The 24,830-nt window shown below is 35.6% G+C and overlaps 1 protein-coding gene across 2 annotated transcripts in view; it reads left to right on the top strand.

Moving 5' to 3' along the window:
* LOC148862404 (Histidine kinase-, DNA gyrase B-, and HSP90-like ATPase family protein) overlaps nt 1–24,830 on the top strand; it is a 36,800-nt gene that overhangs the window by 11,399 nt on the left and 571 nt on the right. The window contains exons 3-20 of one of the 2 annotated variants that reach the window (XM_088979358.1): nt 3,078–3,152; nt 3,280–3,314; nt 3,435–3,513; nt 4,139–4,231; nt 4,409–4,493; nt 8,648–8,723; nt 10,012–10,140; nt 13,905–14,003; nt 14,248–14,349; nt 15,534–15,695; nt 15,787–15,882; nt 17,315–17,366; nt 17,447–17,558; nt 17,636–17,706; nt 17,787–18,184; nt 23,389–23,468; nt 23,561–23,624; nt 24,698–24,820. In XM_088979358.1, coding sequence (XP_088835484.1) covers nt 3,078–3,152; nt 3,280–3,314; nt 3,435–3,513; nt 4,139–4,231; nt 4,409–4,493; nt 8,648–8,723; nt 10,012–10,140; nt 13,905–14,003; nt 14,248–14,349; nt 15,534–15,695; nt 15,787–15,882; nt 17,315–17,366; nt 17,447–17,558; nt 17,636–17,706; nt 17,787–18,184; nt 23,389–23,468; nt 23,561–23,624; nt 24,698–24,820 — 1,931 coding nt within the window. The remainder of the gene's footprint in view (nt 1–3,077; nt 3,153–3,279; nt 3,315–3,434; nt 3,514–4,138; nt 4,232–4,408; nt 4,494–8,647; nt 8,724–10,011; nt 10,141–13,904; nt 14,004–14,247; nt 14,350–15,533; nt 15,696–15,786; nt 15,883–17,314; nt 17,367–17,446; nt 17,559–17,635; nt 17,707–17,786; nt 18,185–23,388; nt 23,469–23,560; nt 23,625–24,697; nt 24,821–24,830) is intronic. The other variant, XM_088979359.1, reaches the window with a different exon arrangement.

Here is a 24,830-nt window from a genome sequence, read left to right as displayed (position 1 = left end):
GTTCCGGTCCAACGAGCCATTTGATTTCAAACCGTGTAAACCCAATGACTTCCAATAAACGAAGCATCTAGGGGAGGGACCACCAAATCCCAAGTGTCATTCTCCTGTAAGGCATGGATTTCTGCATACATTGCATCTCTCCAATGAGGACTGGTAATGGCTTGCTTATATGAGCGGGGAATCTCTATGACAGATAACACACTAAAAAAGGAACTATGGTTTGAAGGGAAGCCATAGTGGTCAGGGGGTTGAGAAATACGAGAGGAATGACAAAGAGATGTGGAAGGAAGAGAATCTGAAGGAACATTATTTACAGGAGCATTAGTGGGGGGGAGGATCCAAGCCAGGAGGAAGTGAGGTTGGAGGCGTAGGATCTGGGGCGCATAATCTTTTGCGAGAGAAGACAAGAAAGTCCTTCACAACAGCAGGAGGAGAAGCATTCTGTGAGTCAAAATTCTGCAAGACAGAAATAGATGGAGCAGATAACTTTGCAACAACATCAAAAAGGGAGATATGTTCAAGGAAAACAACATTTCGAGAAACACAAATACGACGAGCAAAAGGATCATAACAAAGAAATCCTTTGTGATCTGGACTATATCTCATAAAGGCACACATAACAGATTGAGTAGATAACTTAGTACGTTCATGAGGAGGAAGATGAACAAAGCAAAGACACCCAAAAACATGTAGGCTAGATAAGTCTGGTGAACAGCCAAACAGTATTTGAAAAAGGGGACATATTAGCTAGAACTGATGAGGGAACATAGTTAATCAAGAAAACAACAGTACTAGCAGCCTTCACCCAAAAAGAAGAAGGTACATGTGATTCTTTTAGTAGGGTTCTAATGACACTGAGCACATGACCATTCTTACGCTTTGCCACTCCATTTTGTTGAGGTTTTGGTAAGAGGAAAAGAGGCAGTAGATGACAGCTTATGGGAAATGTCATTGCTACCAACGATATTTAGTTTTTCACCATTGGTAGTAATTATATGTCTATGATGGGATTTAGGAATGCTATATGGGGGTTCAAAATAAGTTCCTGTCATATGATTAGTTGCTCTGGAATCAATGATCCAAATATGAGACTGAGAAGAATAGTAACCAGAAAACTCACCAAACAGGCCAATGACAGAAAAAGTGGAGGAACTAGCAAATGATACCAGTTGCTGAATTTCATCCATAGATACAGGAGATGCAGAAGGTTCACCCTTAGTAGAAGAATCACCCTTGGAAGAGGAAGCATCAATTATTTGGCCCTCAGTCACTTGATATGCACGTGGTTGGTTTTTCTTCTGGGCACCTTTAGATGATCTAACTAGACAGTCTAGGATGATGTGACCATGCTGCTTACAATAGGTGCAAACATTCTTCTTCTTATAGTAAGATGCAATGTGTCCAAACCCCTTGCAGTCATAACATTGTATTTTGGAGAAGTGCTTAGCCCCAGATTTCTTATTTCCATGAACAACAAAAGCTGTATCAGCCCTAAAGTCAATTAATTTTCCATCAAAACTTGCAGCAATTAAAAGTCTAGTCTCCTTCCTCAACAAGTCCCCCATCACTGAATCCAAATCTGGAATAGTCCCTCTACTCAGTATGTTGGACTTGCTAATCTCAGATTCAGGCCTAAGTCTCATAAGGAACTGATTCACTTTTCTTTTCTCAAAGTGTTGCTGGAGATACTTGACACATTCTACAGGATCTGAAGATTTTGTATTGACAAGTTCATACTCTTCCCACAAATCAATAAAACCGGCATAATATTCCTGAATTTTCTTATCTCCTTGACAGTAGGAAAAGATTTCAGATTCAATCTGATACTGTTTGGACATGTTGGATTGATGGTACACTTTCTTCAAGTATGCATACATCTCATAAGTTGTATGCATCATTCTCATGGGTACAACAATATGAGAAATAATTGAACTGAGTATCCAAGAGACTAATTTCCCATTATCCAACTTCCATTGTGCGTATCCTTTGATATCAGTTTCATCTGGCTTAATAATCTTCCCATCCAAATATCCTTCTAGGCCTTTTCCTTCAACAAAGAAGTTGAAATGGAACTTCCACATGCCGTAGTTAGTTCCATCGAACTTTATAGGAATGATATCAACCTTCTCAGACATTTCAAAAGTCCAAAATAAGTTAACAGATTTCAAGAGAGGGTAACAGTCCAAGAAACTGGTGATTAATCACCCAATTAAGATCAGTAGCAAATCAACAACAATGCTGAAATAATACTTCACCGAAAAAACTGAGGTCTGCTGCAGAAATCTCAAAAGAGGGCTGTATCAATCTCAGTCCTAAAATGGTAAGTTTTAGGACTGTCAACAACAAGATGGGATCGAAACTCTATCAAAATTGATCCAAACTTCAAGATAGAATGATGAACAGATAAAGAAGGCCTGGGCGACACCAACTACAAAGTTCTAGGCTAATTGAATTAGCCAATTTTTAAAAAAAGAAGAAAATCTGACCTGCTGGGCTTTTCCAGGAAAAGGATATCAGCTTCATCTGATCCAAAACAGCACTTAAAAAATCTTCAACCAGGATTTGAGAGTGATCGAAATACTCCTTAAGCAGTCTACTAATCACCCCAAAACTCAAACAAATCAGCAGCTGAAGGATATGGCCTACCATGGTACCATGTCATTCTTCTAGGTTGAGAGAACACCAAGAGTTTCAGGGGTGTCAAACTGAATGGTCGACCCCCACCCCCAAAGAGCCTATATATCTTATTAGTTATTAGTTATATGTGTTTACAAAGAGGCCCTTGAAGGGCTAAAGATAAAAAAGAATAATTACAAAGAGGCCCTTGGAGGGCTGAAAGATAAGAAAGAAAAAGAATGCTATGGTACAACAGGGGCCATAGAACAACATTACATCAAGTATCTCTACAGCTTTTACATATTAATTAAGTTTCAGAACATATGGTGCTTTTACATTTTTCTTTTTGGAACTTATGGGCAATTGTCTTATATTTTGTTTCTGGAACTTATGGTGCTTTACATATTAATTAAGTTCCGGTTACTGATAAAAAATATTTTCTTTCCCCATATGTTTTGCAGGTGGCATGGATCATGTCAGGGTACATCCCAAGTTTCTGCATTCAAATGCTACTAGCCATAAATGGGCTCTTGGAGGTATGTTTCCCTAATCTAGTTTATCTCAACTTCTTGTGCAAATTTTAATGTCTGTGGGTTTTGACATATAATTATGAATGTGGACCATCTTGTATTGTTGGTAGCTTCTCATTTTCTCCTTTTACAGCTTTTGCAGAGCTCCTGGACAATTCTTTAGATGAGGTATTTTTTCTTTCTTTTTTTTTTTTTTGGTTCTTATTTGCTTGCTTTATGTCTTTAATTTTGTTATGTTGTTTGTACCAAACCATGCCTTATACAATTTATCTTCCACCTTGATGTCAGATATGCCATGGAGCTACATATGTTAACATAGATATGCTGAAAAATGAAAAGGATGGTAGCAGAGTGTTGCTGGTTGAAGGTATGAAGCCGATTTTTCTTGCTTTTATTTTTGTGGTCTTATTACCTCTGATGTTGCTACCATACTGCATTATGAAGGTGGGAGTTGATAGTGCAGCCAATCCAGGTTGGCCTCAAATATGGTCTGGTGAACCCTAGAGGTTCAGTAGGTTGGTGGTTGTGGCTTGAACCAAGCACTATTAGTAATGGGAAAAATGTTGGTTTGAATACTTTATTTCCTTTGTCATTTTTGCACAAAGTGGCCAGTCTCAAACTTGAATCTGTGTTCTCATGCTTGTCAGCCTGAGATGACATAGACGAGAAAAACAATCCTTACATAGAAGATAGAATAAGGAAGATGAATTGGTGTCTCTACTCCTTCAAATATGCCATATCTTTTATGTCTACACACACATAACATAGAACTTGCGCTTTCCTATTCTTTTAAGTTTTAATAGGTCAGGATGGTCCAGCCTTCGGATTATATTAGTCTGATACTTAAAATTTGCACAAAAGATGCTTTTATGGAAAATTCTAGACTTAAAGTGGCATCATATTGATGGATAATGCTGTAGAATTGTCATGAATCATCTTGAACCTTTGATTCTCATGGTCATGTCTATGTTTATGATGTTTTGTTATTGCAGATAATGGTGGTGGGATGGATCCAGATAAAATGCGACAATGCATGTCTCTAGGATATTCTGCAAAAAGCAAATTGGCAAATACAATTGGACAATGTAAGTTATATTCATACAGAGAGATGCTTTCCACAGAAGACAACAATATTTGCTTTCTAAGCAATCTGTTCTGACTTCTGACAGAGACCAGATATAATATAATTATTATTTTTATTATTGATGGATTTCATATTTTTAAGTTTATTGTTTTGCTATTATGCTATTTCTATTTTCTAGATGGAAATGGCTTCAAGACAAGTACCATGAGGCTTGGAGCAGATGTTATTGTATTTTCACGTTGTCATGGAAAAGATGGGAAAAGGTTAGAAATGTTCTTTACCATTATTTCCCACTTCTACATTTTTTATGAATAATAAAATAAAATTTATATAGAAATTCAAGGATGGGTGAGATTTTCCCAAACAACACAATGAGCCCCTACAATATACAAATCCACAATAGTTACCCCTCATATAAAATTTGCAAAAGGCTAACTAATCAAAGAAACAAGAAACAAAAAAAAGTGGAACATTCCTCCAACCCTGCAGTCACTTATCCTCCACAGGAAGTACCTCCCCAACTCGTAAATGCTATTGCAGACATTAAGGTCCAGCTACACAGCCTCTTCCTTGCTTCTACTATCCCTTCTCTTCCTCTAGAGTTCCCAAAACATTTTTCTTTTTCATCTTCCTTCAACCACCTGACCACTATTCTCATGAGTCATGATTGCTATTCTAGCCACATTCCTCTCCTGCTTGACCAACAACCACTCCCTACTTTGAAATCCTCTCTATTCCTGTCATCTTCTTCCAAATGTTTATCTCTTTTTCTCTCTCCTTCTCTCAAAAATAAAGAAAAGAGAACTTCCTCTAAAGGTCTCTTCGGCTGCAACTCCCCTGCCCAAGAAAAACAGTGCTAGGGCTTAGCCACCTGTTTCTATATGCCACTACTATCTCAAAAGGAACAGATGCGTTTATGTATCATATAAACAAGATACTTCTCCCTCTCATCCTAATTGTCCTAACCACCAAAAGACTCTGGCCTCATCTATCCCCTTTCTCTTCTCTCTTATCTACATATCCAACAGAGTTCTCCAACCTCTCATCTGCATAGTTCTCATCATATATCTGTAGAGGGTGGGAGCAGGAACCTGCCATTGCATCCTTAACAGTCTCTGGTGGTGAACAGCTCATATACCATACTGACTATCTGTCGACATCACCTTGCAGGAAGGTGTTCTGCAATTAAATTGTTGAAAAGTCTTTTAATATCTCAAAAGTAAAAAAACATTGAAGAGTCTTATGTTCTCATCAGTGCTCTTGATGTTGTTAAGCTGAGCCTTTAGCAGCTTTTGTCCTGGGTCCAGCTTGTCCACTCCTCCTCCATTGCTGGTAAGTGAAATGACACCCTCTTCTTAACCGCCCGTCTCCTATACACTTTCACAGAGTGCTTTTTTAGAACTCTCTGAACAACCTCTGATTGCAGTCAAATTAAAATGAAAAGCTCATAGAGCCTTTATAGCTCGTGGCCTAGTAATGGCCTGTAAACGCTCCCAAATCACATTGATAGGGACCAATGCACTTGCATTTCTAGATTAACATGTAAAAGGTCATTCTGAGTTAATTCCTACAGAAAGGAATTCTGGCTTCAAAGATTATGCTTCAAGGAACCTTTTTAAGTGTTAAATAAATTGATTAGTTAATCAGGTGTTTCACTGATTTGTCATGGAAAGGTGATATATTATTACATCATATGTACCACCAATGGACAAATAACTAGAATATAATATTCCAGGTTTTGGTATGTCTGTATCATTGTCATTTTTGATGCAACATTATCTGGCTCTTTTCAAGGTAGGTTATTTCGTAGGCCAGTTTTCTTCTTTTTCAAGATGCTTCCCTTTTTTAAGAAATTAAATATCATGGACAAAGGAAATTTGCATGAAATTGGTAATTCAATGGGAATGCCATTACTTTCAACACAAGTACAATATGCCAGGCATGGCAAACCCTTTCATATTTAGAAATGTAGTTCATTTAAATACAAATCTATGAAGAAGTGACCATATATGGCAGGACCTTGCTGTGCTTTATTCAAATAGATAATATTGAAAGCAATCGTTGTTTTTTGATCGGTAACAGTGACTTTTTTATTAATTATAAACAGAATAATGTACAATGTAAATTACAATCAGTGCTTAGCATCTGCTACAGCTTAGCCCAATCCACTTTCCTTCCTCATTTGAATTGTGTGTGACTGTGTGTGTTACATCATTTTATTCTCTTATTCATACCCGTCCCCCAAATTGATTGATTCCTGCTGGTTCCAAGTCTGGTTAATGTATCAGTCATTCCATTTGCTGACCTCCTTATCCATGTAATCCTGGTATTCAATTCCATAGCAATGTCTCTTGCCTTGACTGGCTGTTGCAATTTCCAAGTCACTTGACAGGTTTTGCCCAGTCAATTTATCACTGGTTTTGAGTCATCTTCCACAATGCTATTTCTGTATCCAAGAGTTTAGCAAGGGGGCAGGTGATTAGCAAGTGGTATGTAGTTTCACCACTTGCCATACACAAGAAACAAATGTGAGGTGAGATACTCCAAGTTGGCCTTCTTTTTTGTGGGACATCACATGCATTAACCTTCTGATGTAAACAATCCCAGCAAAAAGCTTTAATCTTGGAAGGGATGGGCCCCTTCCATAAGTCTGAACCAGGAAAACCGCTGGGGGTGAGGAGGAGGAGGAGGTGAAAGGATACAAAAGAAGGAAGAACAATAGAAGATCCTAGGGAGTTGGGCATCCAGATTCTAAATCTGAGGAGGAAAAATCAAGGGAGACACCCTCAAGCAAACTGAACAACATTGAAGCAATAGCAAAGGACACATCACATTCCCTTAATCCCCTACAAAGGCCCAAATCCCACCCAGCCCTGAGTTAGAAAAGTTGACACAATGAGACATAGGCTTGTTTTTATTCTAGATAGGGCAAAAAAGGCAAGGAATCTGTCCTTAATGGTTGGTCACCCGTCACCTACCCTAAGATCCTCAAGAAATTTGACTTTTTAATCCACTTGGCACATCATAATGGAATAAGGAAGCCTTGATCGAGATCATAACCATAAGGGGGTGGCTCATAGGGTTAAAGCATTGGATCTGTTTTCAGATTTTCAGGTTGATGAGTTTTTCAGATCTTGGGGAGCAATTGTTGCTTCTTCTTCTAGAAGACAGATAGCATCAGTGGACTGGTCACCTCCATCAAGTGGCTGGCTGAAGCTGAATTTTGATGGGAGTTGTATGGGCAATCCTGGCCCCTCCGGAATTGGAGGAGTTATCACAGATGAATGAAGAAGGAAATATGTGTGCTCTATTCTCAGGTCCAATTGAACAAGGTGATGTGGCATCTGCAGAATTTTAGGCAGCTGTTTTTGGAGTTGAGAAAGCCAAAGAATTGGGTATTGACTATTGAACGATTAATTATTGAAGGCGACTCCAAAATATTGGTTGAACTCATCTAAGGAATGTTTTTAGGTGTTTCAAATGGCTCTCTAGGGGCATGTCTATTCAGGTTAATTGGGTTAGAAGATCTGCCAACAGTCTAGCAGATGGTCTAGCCATGCAAGGGGTTCGGAGACAGAGTATGTTTTGGGCTCAGCTATAATATGTTTGGGAGGTCTAGACACTTGGTGCCTGTTGTATTTTCCACAATGTCTTGCTTCTTTGCTTTCTTTTAAAATTAATAAATTCTTCTTATGAGTTACTGATAAAAAAAAAAAATTAATGAGTCCAAGGAAGGAAAGAATCAAGGATATCCACAATAATTTTCCATGGGAATTTTAAGGTGGCCCTAGGATCCACCCTGGCATTCCCAACCATTTGATGCCAAACTATGAATTCTATTGATCACATCATGCCACAACTTGTCTGAGTCCAAGGGAAACCTCCAAAGTTATTTGCCCAGCAATGACAATTTCCTCATCCTAATTCACCCATACCAAAACCCCCATCGCTTTTCCTTCTACATGCTATGGTCTACTTGACGAGATGGCATTCTTACCCTCCCTTGACTCCCAAAGGAAATAAAATATCTCATGATTCTTTCAAGAGTCTTTGCCACTTCACTAGAAGCTACTGAAAGGAAATAAACAGGCAAGTTTACTAAGGGTAATTCTTCCAGCTAATGAAACATAGTTCTTATTCTGCCACCAACTTCTCCGAAAAACTATCCACTATGGGGTTCCAAAAGCTTGTAGATCTAGGATTCCATCCAGTTGAAAGCAATTCATGTTTAGTTGCTAGTTTGTTAGTTTTATGTGTGGGTTAATTGTAACTTGGGTTTATTAATCTTTTGTTCTGTATTTATTGCACATGTTCACTTGTTGAATTTTCTTATTATTATACGCATTTGATTTGTAATTTGTAACATCCTTATCTTTACTATCAAAACTAATTGTTTCATCTGAACTTTTCCCTTTAGCCCCACACAAAGTATTGGAATGCTTTCGTACACATTTTTGAGGAGTACAGGGAAGGAGGATATTGTAGTCCCCATGGTAAGGATATGTTTAAGAACTCTTAGAGCATGTTCTTTTCTGTGTTACCCTATCAGGATTTTAGGTTAACTCTGTGTTGAGTTTCTAGTATCAAGGTTAAAAATATGTTCTAGTGAATTATGATGATTTTTAGGCTGTGTTTGGTTTGAGAGAAGATTTTGGTGGGATGTGATGGGAATGCATGAAAAAGGGAAAATGGGTGAAAAATTTTCACGTTTTGTTTGGTTGCAAAAGGGAAAATAGTGGGGAAATCAACCCTAATAGTTAAATAATTGGGTAGTTAGTAATATTTTATTATTAATTAATTATTAATATTTTATCAATTAATTTGATAATTAGTTAATTAATTATTAAGTAAGAGTTCATATTTTAATATCTATTTAAGATTTTATATTATTAATATTTATTATGAAATAGTTAAATAAATTTTATTTTGAATTATTAATTATTTAACATTTTTATTATTTATTTATTCATTAATTACTTAATTAATTATTAACTATTTTGTTGTTAATTAATAATTAGTTAATTAGTTATTATCTTAGTTTTTATTTGTTTGTTATGTTATTGTTAAGATTGTATTTTATTAATACCTATGACTTAATTAATAATTTTATTATTTTAATATTAATAAATTATTTTTCGTTATTAATTAATTATTTTAATTTATTTTAATATGCTATTATATAGTTAATAATTTATTAATGGGTTATGCGTCTAATATTAACTCAGAAATACTATAAAGAAGGTGAGGGTGGGCGTTGGTGCAACGGTTGGGTTGCTCCATTGCAACCTCGGTGACCAGGTTCAAATCTTGGAAACAGCTTCTTTATATGTACAGGGGTAAGTCTGTGTATGTCTTTCCCTCCCTAGACCCTGCATTGGTTGGAGCCTCGTGCACTGGACCCTTTTTTAGAAATACTACAAGGTGTATATTTTTTTGGTTAAACAAGTTTACCTCTCCATTCCCACTTGTTTCTCACCAAAATGGTGGGATTCCACATCCCAAGAATTGGGATCTATGATCCCATGTTTCTCCCATCCCATTCCACAAACCAAACATGGGTAGGGAAGAATGTTCCATATTTTCCCTTCCCACCCCACAAACCAAATGGAGCCTTAAGGAATATAACACCTTTAAGCTATATGTCTGTAACAACACAAATCCCGTAGTAATAAGCTATGTAATGATTGTAGAATTTATATATTTGATATATACTTCTCAGTCTTCTTCTTTTAAGCTGTTGCTTCCCTCCCCCCTCTGTGTTGTTGGCATTGAAATGACAAGATTGACTATGAGAAAGTAGGAAGCAATTGGAAAAAGGTGTTGCGGTCATCACCTGGTGATTGGAATACAAATTTAGATACTATTGTACAGTGGTCACCTTATTCAGATGAAGACGATCTTCTTCAGCAGGTGATTTTTCTTTTCTACTTAAATGATTATATATAATTACATTTCTTATTATGATTTTCTATTAAGCTCCACCTATGGTAGAGAGGATTTGGTCTTTCATTCTGTTATGGACTTATGGTGCAATAATAAGGTATAAAAAATAAAAAATAGCTACTGTTGTGACATATAAATATGTAAGTTATTTTTAAAATGAATGTGCTTTGTTGGTCTCGTATGAGAACAATTGCCAGTTACAGGATGTAGGGTACTCACTGATTGGCTAATGTAATAACTAAAATAGATGCTTACAGGTATATTTAACTTTTTGTTGTAAATATTGATGTATTATGTATAAGATTCATGGTCAGTGAGGTCTATACCTGTAAGGGTAGTTATCTTTCTTTATTTTCTTTTGTTACTTATGCTTTTTTAACTCCTGCTAGAAGCAGTAAATATTGAAACTTCATTTTTTACGAGTAATTAAAAAATTGCAAATACATTTTTTTTTTAATTTCTTAAAAGCTTGGAAAACCCTTGTAGTCCTAATAATTTTGAGGCCAAAACATCTCTCTTCTCTCACTATTTCATTTATGTTGAACAGCCATTTATACATTAAAAATACCATAATTGTCAAGGTGGCAAGATGGGGCTGAGGGGCAAAGGCCTGCCTTGTCACCTAAGTGTCTAGGCATCACCTTGGTGAAACTTCGGCAAATAAAGGATTTAATTTATAGGACACACTTGCTTTTTTGTTATGATTTCATGTTGAAAATATCGATAACCATACAATAAAAGAGAGTATGGTCACTTTTTTGTCAGAAACCTTAATTTTTGTTACCAAATTTACTCCCTATCTTTCTTTTATTTTTTCAGTGTAATCTGTCATAGGAAAGAGGTTTCCAATTGGGTCAAGTAGGATCCCTCCCTGCATGACCTTACCTATAATTTCCATGTAGATGAATCCCGTGTCAGATCTAGACCATCTATCCTGTAGGGGACCCACTAATTCAATCCCATAGTCTGTACTACCCTACATCAAACCTTGTATTAGAGCTTTGCCTAATCGGTAATAGTTGTTTATCATTTTAGTTTTTAGTTAATACAAAGTTGTCCATGAAAGATGATCTATCTTGAACATGTGGAAAAAGTCTTGTGGGTCAGAACTTTTTCTATGAATGAAGGGTGGGAGAGAATTTATATGTCTCTTTATAAACTCCAATTTGGAGTAGGAAACGAACTCAAAACAACTTCTAACTCCTAATAGAGTAATAGTGACTCTTAACTCCTAAAATAATTCTACTGGAAATTACCAAAAACAGTAAAGTGCACTTTTACTTTAAATGGTAATTAGGGAATTTCTATAAATGGTAGGTAAGAAAGTTACCATAAATAATAATTTTGATTTTCTAATAAGAGTAAAATTCTAGATGACTTAAAAATCCTATTCTTAAGACACCTAGAACTAGAAAATAAATATAAAAAAGTAAAAAAATACCAATACCCGTATCACCCATAAATTCAAAAATTGGTTTAGGAATAGGAAGCTGATTTCATCCTCCATTGATTCTAAAATTGGTTTAGGTTGCAATGTGGCACTGACCTTGTCTTTTTGGTACCTAGTTTGGCACTTTTTTGTCTGCACATCTTGTATCAAGGTTGCAACTTGGACGGGCTTAACTTGAATTAAATAACTTAATAAATAACTTGACTTATAATTCATTAAATTAAGTACTTGATAAAACTTAATTATTCATAATAACTTAATATATTATCTTAATTAAATTAAATAATAAAATTATTGAATAATTAATAATTGGATTAAAAGTTAACAATGAAGAAATAATAAAAATAGTAAAAAGCAAAACACATTTAATTGACAAAAATAAAAACTTATACTTTACCTATTTCAAAAAATTTAACTAACAATAAAAAAATTAATAATATGGTGTTACAGAAATGAATTGAAGAAGCTCAAATGGGCAGGGTGGGAAGGGAGGCTAATTCATTTGCTGATGGTTTAGCCAAACAAGGAGTAACTAGGGATCAGTTGTATTGGGCCCAATTGTAATCTTTGTGCTGTTTCATTTCTTTTAAAGGATGAGGCTGCATCTTGCACCTCCCGTCGAGATGCTTGTAACAGTCTTTATCTTTTGTTGATAATGAGTTCTTAATGAACTTTTATTTATCAAAAAAAAATTATTAAACAATATATAAACCTAAAAATATTGCTTGGGGTTGGATTCGGTTTGGCTTAGCCCAGTTAAGAATGTCATAATATTCCTTTTGCTTTACTTCTTCTCAACAAATCCTGTGCATTGCACGATGAAATAGGACACCAAACCAAACCAACCTACCTCATTGTTTTTATCAATGTGGGTGAAGAAGATGAAGTAGGCGGCTTCTTGTAACCCATTCTTGCCAACCCATACATTGTATGGTTTCCCATTTTCGAGTTTTATTAAACCTGTTTCAAATGAACCTATATGGTATCTAGGTTCCAAATAAACCTTCATTTCTATATTGATAACCTGTACAATGGAACATAGGATATCAATTATATAAAAACAATTAATATTATTATTAAAATTAAAATAAATACAAACATATTAAAAAAGTAATGGAATTAATACTAATTTTTATTCCATTTGTTCTTTTTCTTTTTTGTAGTAAATAAGCAAAACAAAAATCGTTGAGTTTTCACACTGAAAACACTACACTATAATAGACTTTATGGCCAGTTTTTGGTTGAAATCGTTAGAAAAAAGCAAAATCATTGGGTTTTGTATAACCCAGATTCAAATGTAGATGATTAAAACATGTTCAATTAGTTCCTTTTTTGATTGTCTGTTGGCATATGGGTGCGCTACATCAACCCATGTGCTTCACAGTACCATATATATGGTACTGTATACTACACAGTTTCTTTCACTAGCCATGTACTAAATGGTTACCAATATTTTTGAAAAAATAATTAATATTTAATAATCAAGACTATTTTTTTTTGTTTTTGAAATTAATTATTGTTAATTTAATACTATTCCATTTTAAAATAATAAAAAATAATAATTAGTATAAATTAAAGAAAATTTACCTAACAAACCTTAATAAAAATAAAAAATTAACAATCAAAAAATAATGTTTGAATTGGACATGAACCTGCTAGGTTCAACCTGGATAATTTTCCAACTTCAAAGGCAATCCCAAACACTATCTTAATTTGTTGAAAGCAATATTTCCTTTTTTCAATTCTTTTCTTATCTGATTTTGACTTCATAAACTTTAAATGTTGATAAATTCCTACTTTTTTTTGGTAGATAAATTCCTACTGGATCACCATATTGTTGGATCTTTGGGAATAAAATTATGGAAAAATTCATTTCCATTTGAATAGGTAAAACTAAATTTTCTTTTTCTATTGGATGAAATTGCAGCGGCCAGTGAGAATTACACATTAATATTGGAAAGTAAATGTGTCGTCCCCTACATGTTTGTATATATGGTCTATGGTGTTTTCATCCTTTCAATTTGTGAGTGATCCATTGATTCATATGGTGTTAATGTGTTATAGTGTTACCACAACCTCAGCCATTTTGTGTGCTACCTGATTTTCTGTACTCCCATACAATGTGGACCATCCTGAATGTTTAAACTGCAACTTTGTTTTTTGACATATACAAGTACTTGTTTTTTTTTTTTCCTTAGCTCAGTTGTTTTTTCTCCAAAGCTTATTATGTACTATCATTTTCACTTTTCCTTTTTAAAATCTCCTGCTTTTGCTTTTACAGTTCAATTATTTGAAAGAACAAGGTACACGCATACTCATATATAATCTTTGGGAGGATGACCAAGGAGAATTGGAACTTGATTTTGACACAGATCCTCATGTATGTCTTCTATAACTTCCATTCTCAAAGCCTATAGCTTCTTTAACGCATATAGACAAGTTTATTAATTATTTTTGAATGATTGACTTTTTTGGTTCTTTGGTTAAAAATAAAAAAAAGTCTTCTTTGGTTTATGATTGAAGAAGATAATTCATGGTAGATAGTATGCACATCTATATGATGATTAAAAAGATATTTGTGTCTATATAATTAATCATTTCATTTGTAACGTTTGAAATTACAGGATATTCAGATTAGAGGTGTCAATCGAGATGAGAAGAAGATACAGATGGCAAAGCAGTTCCCTAATTCTAGGCATTTCCTGACTTACCGACATTCGCTAAGGGTATATTATAATATTAGCTCTTGTTTTGGGGTTCTATAACCACTTTTGTGGCATTGTTAGGTAGAGATTCTAAAATTTATTTTACATTCTTGTTCAAAGGTTGCTGTACGTGTTGTTGCTAACTCAGCTCAGCATAGCCTTATTTCAACTATTTGTGTTGGAAACATTAATTGCCCTGCTAGTTCACTCTATCAATATGTTAAAATTGAGTTACACTATCTTATCTTATTATAGGATATCTCCCAAGGCACTTATCTTAGTAGTTGATGGTTTGATGGTTCAGTTGTCCAATTTAAATGGGTCATTGTCTAACATCATTTTATGATCTCTGGCCATTAGATTGGAATAGTTTTTTTCCCCTTAATTACGAAGGGCAAAATAGTTCATGGTGTCAGGCTAAGGATGATCATCTTGGCTGACTCACAGTTCATAGTGCCAAACAAAAAAACTGAACACACCATGAACCATTGAGGAAAAAGAAAAGGATGCAACAAAAAAGGGGTTGGGTAGTTGGGGGGACTTAGGTGGGTTTGGCTTTCTTGTCACTGCAACCAGCTATCATCATCTCCTCACACACCTGGTGAGCTTTGAGAAATGAATAATAATAAATTTATTATTATTATTATTTATTACTATTACTTGCACTTTATCTAAAAAAGAAGTCCAAGGAGTAAGAGGAAAGGAAAATAGGAAAATAGTCCAAGGAGTAGGAGGAAAGTTCAATTTTAATGCATCAATGCTTTGAAGTAATAATAAGAGTAAGAGGAAAGGAAAATAGTCTCTAGGCCTTCCTTTTGGGGCAAATGATTCATGAATCAAAAACATTAGGAGGTATTTGATTATGTGCTGATGTGCATGGTGTTACGGAATTGCTACTGTATGCTATATGGTTAACATGCAGGCATGTGATGAGCATTCAGATCCACATAATTTTGAGCTCTGATATGTACACTATAATGTAGTTTTTTATGTGCTTTGGATATGTAGGTTTTGGACTTCACTGGAAGTAATCTATGATCATTATGTGGCTATGTTGTCCTGACTTGTTAAGTTCTCAACTCCAACCTTGTTGTTGTATCCACTTAAAATTGTTTTGACTTCTAAAAATAGGATCCAGTGCTAGGCATTTTATTAATGCATCTATGTGGGATTTCATGATATCATTTCATCTTCTTGTTTTTCAGAGTTATTCATCAATTCTTTATCTTAGACTTCCACATGGCTTCAGAATTATTCTACGTGGGAAAGATGTTGAGCATCACAACTCGGTGAAAGATATGATGTTAACAGAAAAAATCACATACAGGCCACAGCCTGGTGCAGATGGGGTTCCCAAGGAATCAAATGTAATTCTTGCGTTGTGGCATTATGCATTTATACCTGTCTTTTAATTCATGATGATTTAATCTCTGACTTTCATCATATGTTGGATTTCAGATGGTTGCTGTTGTGACAATTGGGTTTGTCAAGGATGCAAAGGATCACATTGATATTCAAGGATTCAATGTTTATCACAAGAACCGACTTATTAAGGTTGTAATGCTTTTAATGTTAATTGGAAATGCAATTAGCAGAATCTGTTTAATATATAAGATGTATTATTTCTGCTCAATATTTCTGACACGGATCTTGAGAATTTCTGAGGTCTAGCCACCTGGACATATTCTTGTTGGTTTTGATTGATTGTCCTCTGTGTGGCTATATTTCTGGTTGAAAATACTTATATACTTAATGATACCTGGATACCTGTACACGCCTATTTACCCATTTTGCATACTGCATGCACTTATAGATGTACCCTATATCATTAACACTTTTAAAATATGTAAAACAATATATTTCAAAAAATTATACCATAAAGAATCTGCACATGTTAAAATTTTAATTAAATTCAGAAAGACTTAAGTCTTGAGAAATAACATTTATCTTTAAAAACTAGTTATAAATGTATAATATAAGCATATTACATAGAGTACCCATACCAATAGGATTCATATTCCCATGTCCTGTTTCTGTTTCTGTGTATATGTCCATATCTGGAAAATCATAGATACCACACATTTGAGTTTCTTTAAACCAACAAAATTAGGTTTTGTCTAACATGGCATATATGTGATTTTACCAAGCATGGGTCTTTCTTTTGTAACTCCAACTTTGAATTTTGTAAATTAAGAGTTTTCATCTTCAATTTTCTGATAGATGATCTTCAATCTATAATGTATCCTTACCAACATTTATTCTCCAAAATCTCAAATACTGAGGAGTGAGGATTTTAAAGTATTCATATTACCAATCTAGAGGTGTATTATTGCAGCAAGAAGGCTTAAATTAGAGAGAAGGGGATAATAATCAAAGCTAGAACGAGTATTTAGTCATTCTAGGACTTAAGGAACTGAAGAATAACACTTGTGAAAATGACTCTATTTCTTACATTTTGATTCTTCTTAATATGTAGCTGATCCAAAAGCTAACTGATACCCTAAAAAGTAAAGTCGCTTTCTTACAATGTTTTGAAGACTGGCCCTGATGTTGCACTAGAAATTAGAAAACTGTCATGATTGTGGGTTGACCAGTTCAACTGGATGAACTTTAATATTCTTGTTTACTGGTTCACTGGTCCAACTATCTAGGTTAATGCCAATTCAAGAACATTGCTTTCTTCTATAATGCTGAAGTAGTTGCATGTCTTTCACATGACCTCTAAATGAGGATAAGCAAAATATCAAACACAGAGTTTAAGACTATGACGAAAGTTGAGTCTCTTAAGCTTGCTTCCTGGTAGTGTGGAATGTCATAACTACTAGCCTGGAAAGATAGGAAAAACAAACCTGGATTGAGCATCTCCTATTTTTGTGTCCTTATTTTTTTCTTTGTAGATTGTTAGGTTATCAACTAAGCAGTTAACTTAAGATGTATGCAGCTATTTTATGGAGCACTATAATCAGAGCTGTTTATTTTATTTCAGCCATTCTGGAGGGTCTGGAATGCTGCAGGGAGTGATGGTCGGGGAGTTATAGGTATTCTTTTGTACTTTTCAGACATTGATCTAATTATCTGAGACTAGGGTCATTTCTAATGCAATTTTATTTCGCAACAGGTGTGTTGGAAGCTAATTTTGTTGAACCAGCTCATGATAAACAAGGATTTGAACGTACTACGGTTCTTTCAAGACTTGAGGCACGATTAGTACAGATGCAAAAAAATTACTGGTTTGTTCTCGAATATTTTTTGACTTGGGTTTCGATGTTTCTTTAATGAATTAACTACTAACCACTATTTGATTTAGGTCCACCAACTGTCATAAAATTGGCTATGCTCCTCGGCGTCAAAAGAAGCTTGTTGAGTCTGCAAGTGGAGGTTGCTAGTTAAATGGTATTTCTTTTAATTGTCAGTTGTTCATGTTGCTTTTTTTTTTTCTGACCAATTTAATTTTGCAGAATCTTCACCTGAGTATCTTCCTTACCGATCAAAGCATTCAGAAAAAGCTGCCTCCCCAAGCAGAAGAAGAGAGCCTGAACGATCTCTTAAAACAGTTGACCCCAAACATGGGAATGCACACATGAATGATAAAGGGGAAAATGGAACAAAGAACACAAAAGGATCAACTTCTAAAGAACCATTGCCACCTTTTCTTGAAGATGATAGTGACACAGAGATTCGAACTGTTCCTCTTGAGAGAGTGATAAAGGGCAGTAGTAACAAGACATCCCCTAAGAAATCTTTCACAAAAGATGGTTCTCTCACAAAAGAGTTCTCTCCTCCATGTTCAGGAACTTGCAAAGCTCAGAGAGATGATTTATCAAATGAGCATACTGCTAGAAGTTCACAGACAAAGGTAAGTATCGACTGAAAAATAGGATTTGTTTTTTTTTTTTTTGGTTGTTGCTAGCTTCTACTGGAAATACTTGTTTCTTGTGCATATGTGATGTAGGACAAACTACTCAATTAGAAAATTGAAAGATGAGTTGTGGAGGAGAGAACAATGAGGTACAAGGAGTTTAGCAATGATTTTAGGAAGCTAATAATTGCAAATTCTCCATGGGAGGCTGAAAAAGTAGAACATTCAAAAACTAATTGTTGGACAGAAATTTTCAATGAAACTTTATAGAGATCATTGGAATTATGGAGGCATTTTGAGTAGGTTGTCCACAAAGGAGAAGATATATATATATATATATATAGTTGTCAAGGAGTTTTGAAACTATGGTGTTATATGGAGTTTTGAAATGAAATTTGGTAGGATGAAATTATGAAGATCTATGGTAGGCATCATAGTTGTCAAGGATCTAGGTGATTCTGAGCTGTCTTATTCGACTTAGGACTCGTCAATCTCAACCAAAGGAACTGGAGCTGGATCGGAACATTGGGGTTCCTAGTCGCCTAGGTGATTTGAATTTTATAATATAAAGAACTGACTTTTGGCTAGTTCCCTAGTTTTATGAAGGTCATAAACAATTAATAGTGAGAGATGGTTGCTGCTTGCCATGGAACCTAGGCAATTGTCCTAGGATTTGCGTTTTTTATTAAGAAAAGGGTATTGACTAGGCGAAAAAGCACCCCTTGTCACTTAGCCTCACCTCGATGCCTTGAAAGGTATACCTCTAGGGTTCACTCCCTTAATTTGACAATCAAGAAATAGAAAGATAGCTTAATATGTGGAGCAATGAGTTCGCATGGTGACAACACTTTCTTTTGGCATTTCAATAAAACATGACATCATCATTCATGCCTTATTCCAACTATATGGGGTCGGCTACATGAAACTTGTTTTGCCAATCCGTTGTATTTAAAACCATATCCACTACTAATTATTAGTGATTAAATCATTTCTTACTACTTCTAGCCATGTCCTTTTTGGTCTATCCCTAGCTTTTTTAGCCCCTTCCACTTGTAACCAATGTTTTAAAACGCGGAGGCGTGACACGAGGCATTCCACTACCTTGAGGTGTGAGGCATAGTTCAGAACGCAAGAGGCATAATCCTCCCGAACACAAGGAGGCATAAGCCTCCTTAAGAGAAGGGGGGTTAGGAGGAAGGGGAGGAGGATGGAGAGGAAGGGGGGATCTCATTTTTTCTTTATTTTTAATAAAAATACTTTATATTAAGAAGAATAAAGATGCATAACATTAGTTGGCCCCCCAGCCGAAGGGGCAGGGGGCAAACCACTTTTCTTCCCTTCCTTTTCCCTTTCTCTCTTTTTTTTTCTCTTCTTTCTTTTTCTTTCACTTCCCTTTCTTTTCCTTTCCTTTTTTTTTCATTTTTCATTTTTCTTTCTTTTTATATAACTGAGGCGTACTCCTCAGAGGTGTTAGTGCCTCTGGCATATGCCTTAGGGTGTTTTGGGAATGCCTCGCCTCCAGGCGTATGCCTCCCATGCCTTTTAAAACACTACTTGTAACAAATCACTTCTAATTGGAGCTGTCAGTGGTCTTCTATGCATGTGACCAAACCATCTTAGCCTACTCTCTGATTTTGTCACTTATTGGAGCTAGTCCTAGGTTTCTATAGATGACTTCATTCATGATCCTATTCTTTCTAGTTTTTCCACCCATCCATCTTAGCATTTGCATTTTTGCCACACATTTCCTAAATATGTTGTTTCTTGACTGTCAAACACTCTGCTCCATACAACATAGCTAGCTTTACAACTGTTTTTATAGAATTTTCCTTTTAATCTAAGTGATATTCTCCTATCACGCAAAACTCTAGATGCACTCCATTTTGCCCAATCTACTCTAATTCTCTGGGTGACATCCTCCTCATCTCTCCTTTGTTATGAATTATTGAACCAAGGTACTAGAAATGGTCATATTGAGTTATCTCCTGGTTTCCAATCCTAAGTATCTTGATTTATATTCCTATTATTACTAAATTTACGTGTCATGTACTTTGCTTTAGTTTCTACTTATTTGAAGACCTTTTGTTTCTAGGGCATTTGCCCATGAGCTTAATTTTGCATTTTATACTTCATTAGTTTCATCAATTAAAACGAGTGCTTGCCTAGGTGATTTGGTTTGATGTGTAACACTTACTTGCAACCCTCTAATAAAACACAAACATGCTATTAATCAAACGAGAAACCAAATTATTCAGTGAGTGTGTCTTGCTATTATTACCCTAAATTACACATAACAACCTGCTAACATATGAAAAAATAAGGATTGCCTCTAAGGTCTACTTAGAGGTGTAAAATGGGCCGTGTTGGGCTGGCATGGCATGGCCCACGTGCGGCCTGTGCAAAGTGCAGGTCGGGCCATTCCGACCTGAGGCCCATCCCGGGTTGTGCCTCCCTCCCTTGGGATATTTTGGGGGGTCAGCTCGGCACAGCTCGTGTAGGGCCATGGGCTAGGCTAGGCCATGGATCGGGCCAAAGCTATTTATTTAAAAAAGTTGAAAAAAAAACTTAAAATTTTATTTTTATATGAATTTTGATGTATAAAATTGCTTATATATACAATAATTAAATAAAATAGTATAATAAAATTGAAAACAATTGTTTATTTTATTAATATATCATATATTGTATATTATTATATAATTATAATTTATATAATATTTTATATATTATATATAAATATATAACAGAGTCATGTCGTGCCAGCCCACGAGCCACAGGCGGCATGGCACGACAGTGCAGGCTCTGCTGGCTTGGCCCGCCGACCTGAAACCCCAAGCCCGGCACTGCCCATACAGTCATGTTGTTCCGCGGCATGGCTCAAAATCGTGCCGGGCTGTGTCGGGCCGCTGGCAACACGACCTGATTTACACCTCTAGGTCTCCTACCTTACTATGACAATTTAGAAATATCAAGGTAGGCTAACACGTTGAGTGATTCAAACGACGACACTTTCATGCAACCCTTCAATAAAACACAAACATGCTATTAATCAAATGAAAAACCAAAATCACCTAGTGAGTGCATGCCTGGATAATTTGGTTTTGATGAGTTTACATGATCACAGCACTTTCTTGTAACCCTACAATAAAACACAGAAATGCTAAGAATCCAAAAGCTACCTTGGCATCCTTGACTGTCTTGTGTCTGGTGCAGTGGGAAAGCTAGTGTCTTGGACTGCAGGTGTGAAAGGCTTCCAGCCTAGGGTCTTGGGGTCTCAGTTAAGATCTGTTAGTATATTTGAGATGTAATGTAAGCTGAGAGCTCCCTTCTGGGAGTTCTTTTGTATGGTTCTGAATTCTATCAATAAATTTACCTTACCTTTTTCAAAAAAAAAAAAAAAAAAACACATGTAGGCCTTGTCCCAACTATATGGGGTTGGCTTCATGAATCCTGTTCTGCCATTCCACTCTGTTGCCATACCTATTGTTATGAGCCCTTAAACCATTTCTTGCTACTTCAACCCATGTCCATTTTGGTTTGCCTCTATCTGTTCTAGACCCTTTAACTTATAACAGGTCACTTCCTCTCAGTAGTGTTGTAAATGGTCTTCTCTACATTTGACTAGACCCAGTGATTTAAAAGGCGTGCTTAGGCGCATAGGCGAGGTGCATTTTAGGCTAGATGCCTCACCCAGGTCCTAGGCACAGCCCTTCAAAAGGTGCACACCTAGTGCACCTGGTGCACCTTGCACCTCAGCCTAGGCGTGCGCCTTTTGAAAATTTGACGCTTTTTTGCTTTTTTTGTGTCTAGTGGTTGGGTCGGGGGCTTCAAGAACCCCCTATTTGGTAATGTTTATTCATTCATCCCAATAAAATATCTTCTTAAAAAGCAATTAAAACTATAAAGTCATTATTTTTTGTGTGAGAATCAAGAATTTAAGACCTAATGTGGACTTGTTTAGGCTTGCCTCGTGGGACGTGGCACAAGGGCAGCTTGTAGAATTAAGAATGTAATATGTTTTACATCACATTAGCTACTTGAAGTAATGCAATTGAGAAAAAAAAGTGATTGTGGGTTTTATATGCTTGAAAATGTTTTATATATTTGATTGTATTTTTAAATTCTCATTTGAATATGCTTTACATGTTATATTTATGTATTTTAATTTTAGATAATAGGTTTTTTTAACATTTATTTTAAAATTTAAATTTATATTTTTAATAATATTATGTTTAATATTTTTTTGATTTTTTATTTCGTTTTGAATTTTTTGGCTTTTTTATTTTTTATTTTCTTGCGCCTTGCTTAAAAAGGCGCGCACCTCAGGCGCAAATTGACTCTTGCGCCTTGTGCTTCTAAAACACTGATTAGACCATCTTAATTTACTTTTACCTTAATTTACTTTTACTTATATAACCTAGTGTAACTACACCCGGGTTCCTTAAAATAAGTTCATTTCTGGTCCTATCCTTTTTGGTTTTCTTGTTCATCCATCTGACATTTGCATTTCTACCACACTCATTTCTTGGACACAATTCTTGGTTGCCCAACACTCTTCTCCATACAACATTGCTGGCCTTGTAACCATTTTGTAGAATTTTTCTTTTGGCCTAAGTAGTATTTCGCATCACATGACTCAAAATGCAACATCCTCCTCAATCTCTCCCTTGTGAATTATTATACCAAGGCAACGGAAGTGGTCACATTGAAATCTCTCTTGGTCTCCATTTCTAAGTGTACCCTGATCTTCACTCCTATCATTATTAGATTACTATGATTTGGTCCCTTAAATACGAACCTGAGTTCCTGGCCTTCACTTTTGGTCTTGTCTCTTGACTTGATTAGCTATGCATTCCTTTTGTTAATTCATCATTTTTAGATATCAAATTGAAACACAGTAATAGCTTCCGTAGGCCTTTGTGCTTCAACTTTTAAGATTGACTAGATTTTGTTTGATCAAACTTTTAGACAGCTTGATCTTTATTGCTCCTTCAAATGCTGAGTTTAAACGGCATACGAGTGACTGTCTGGTTTGGACAGACAAGGATTCTTTCATATTTTTTATACAATTTCTGTTATTTCATAAAATGGGTGACTAATAATTCTGTTACAAATTCACAAGTAAGCCTCTCCTCCAACACCCAAAATGCGCACACAATACACCCATCCAAAGAAGCGCTAACAAATGGTTTTACTGGCAGGCAGCTGATAGGCGTGCCCATTCCAGTTATAGCGAAGATGGTCTAAATCAGCTGAGCAGAGAGGATTATATGTCTGACAGGTTCCCCCCATTTCTGTATTAAAATTTGTAGTGCTTGCTGTAGCAAGTATCTTGGAATCTTATCCTTACATTTTAGTTGTTTTATTTTTTAGATTAAGGAAAGTGGAGGCTGCTTTACAATTTGAAAGAGATAGATGTAAATCACTAGAAGACCGAGTAAGCATTTCTTCACCTTCCCCTACCACTTCAACCAATTGTACAAGTTGGGTTGGTCTTGTACTTCAGTCTCTTGGTCATCTTGTACTCCAATTTAATGTATATAATATTGGACATGGCTTGGGATGATGGTTGTTCCAAGTTCCCATCTGGCGTGAGAAAACAAATTCTTGCTTGTGCAGTGTATTTCTTGTTTATCCAAAACTAAAGCCAAAAACATGGTCTTGAATTTCTGGTTTCAGAAACATGATTTCCTTTGGTGGTTTGATGTTATGTTCCATAAAGCATACCATAGTCAGTAAGAGATTATAATCAAATGGATAATAGCTTAACTTTCTTTTTATTTTTCATAATTATCCATGCTTTGGACCCAAATCCATTTAAATACGAGTTGGTATAATTAGTGTAAGCTTTAAAACTGACATTTGTAAGAGAGTGTTTGGTAGAACTTGGGTGTATGTACCAAATAGTAGCCCATATCAGGCTTATAAAGTGAAAATGATTTTATTTTTAAAAACATCTTTTTGTTGGTTTCAGAAACAGAGAGTTTTGTACCCTGAATCAAACTGAAAATATTCACTTTTTTTAAGAAAAAATGTCCAAGAATGCATTTATGTTTTTTTCTGATGTGACCTTTTTGAAAACAAAAGAAAACTCATAAACGTTCATCATGGAAAATACCCCCATAATAGCTGGACTTATTGTCCTCAGTGACTTTTTTGTCCAATTAATTTGACCAATTCTCCTGAACACAAAATTTAAAGTTGTTAGTTTTCTGATTCAGACGTGCCTCAGTTTTTCTATATCTTGGTCTCGTTGAGAGGACCATAGTCTTTTAGTCTTTTCTTTGTGCATGTTAGTTTCATGTCTGGCTCTGGCTCGTCTGACCATGCCATCACTAGCCATTTGCTTTGCTTGTGTGGGCCAGCATTACCGAGGCTTCTCCTGTTCCTATTAAACTTTGATATAATGTTAAAGTAATATGCACAAATTGAGATGATTATGGCTCTCCTTTCGTTGTGCAACTGATAGAACCAGTTCATTCTTGCATGTTTTTTGTTTTCTATGCCCAGCTTAATGAGGCAGAGCAAAGGATTGAGGAGATGAACAAGGAACAAGAGGCTTTGATAGACATATTTTCAGAAGAGAGGAATCGGAGAGACGGTGAAGAGGAGAATTTGAGGAAAAAGTTGAAGGTGAGGAAGA

Source organism: Nelumbo lutea, chromosome 3, assembly GCF_056320005.1.
Source record: "Nelumbo lutea isolate HS-2025 chromosome 3, American lotus-T2T, whole genome shotgun sequence".
In the NCBI taxonomy this organism is placed as follows: Eukaryota; Viridiplantae; Streptophyta; class Magnoliopsida; order Proteales; family Nelumbonaceae; genus Nelumbo; species Nelumbo lutea.
This window is presented reverse-complemented; position numbering and strand designations above follow the sequence as displayed.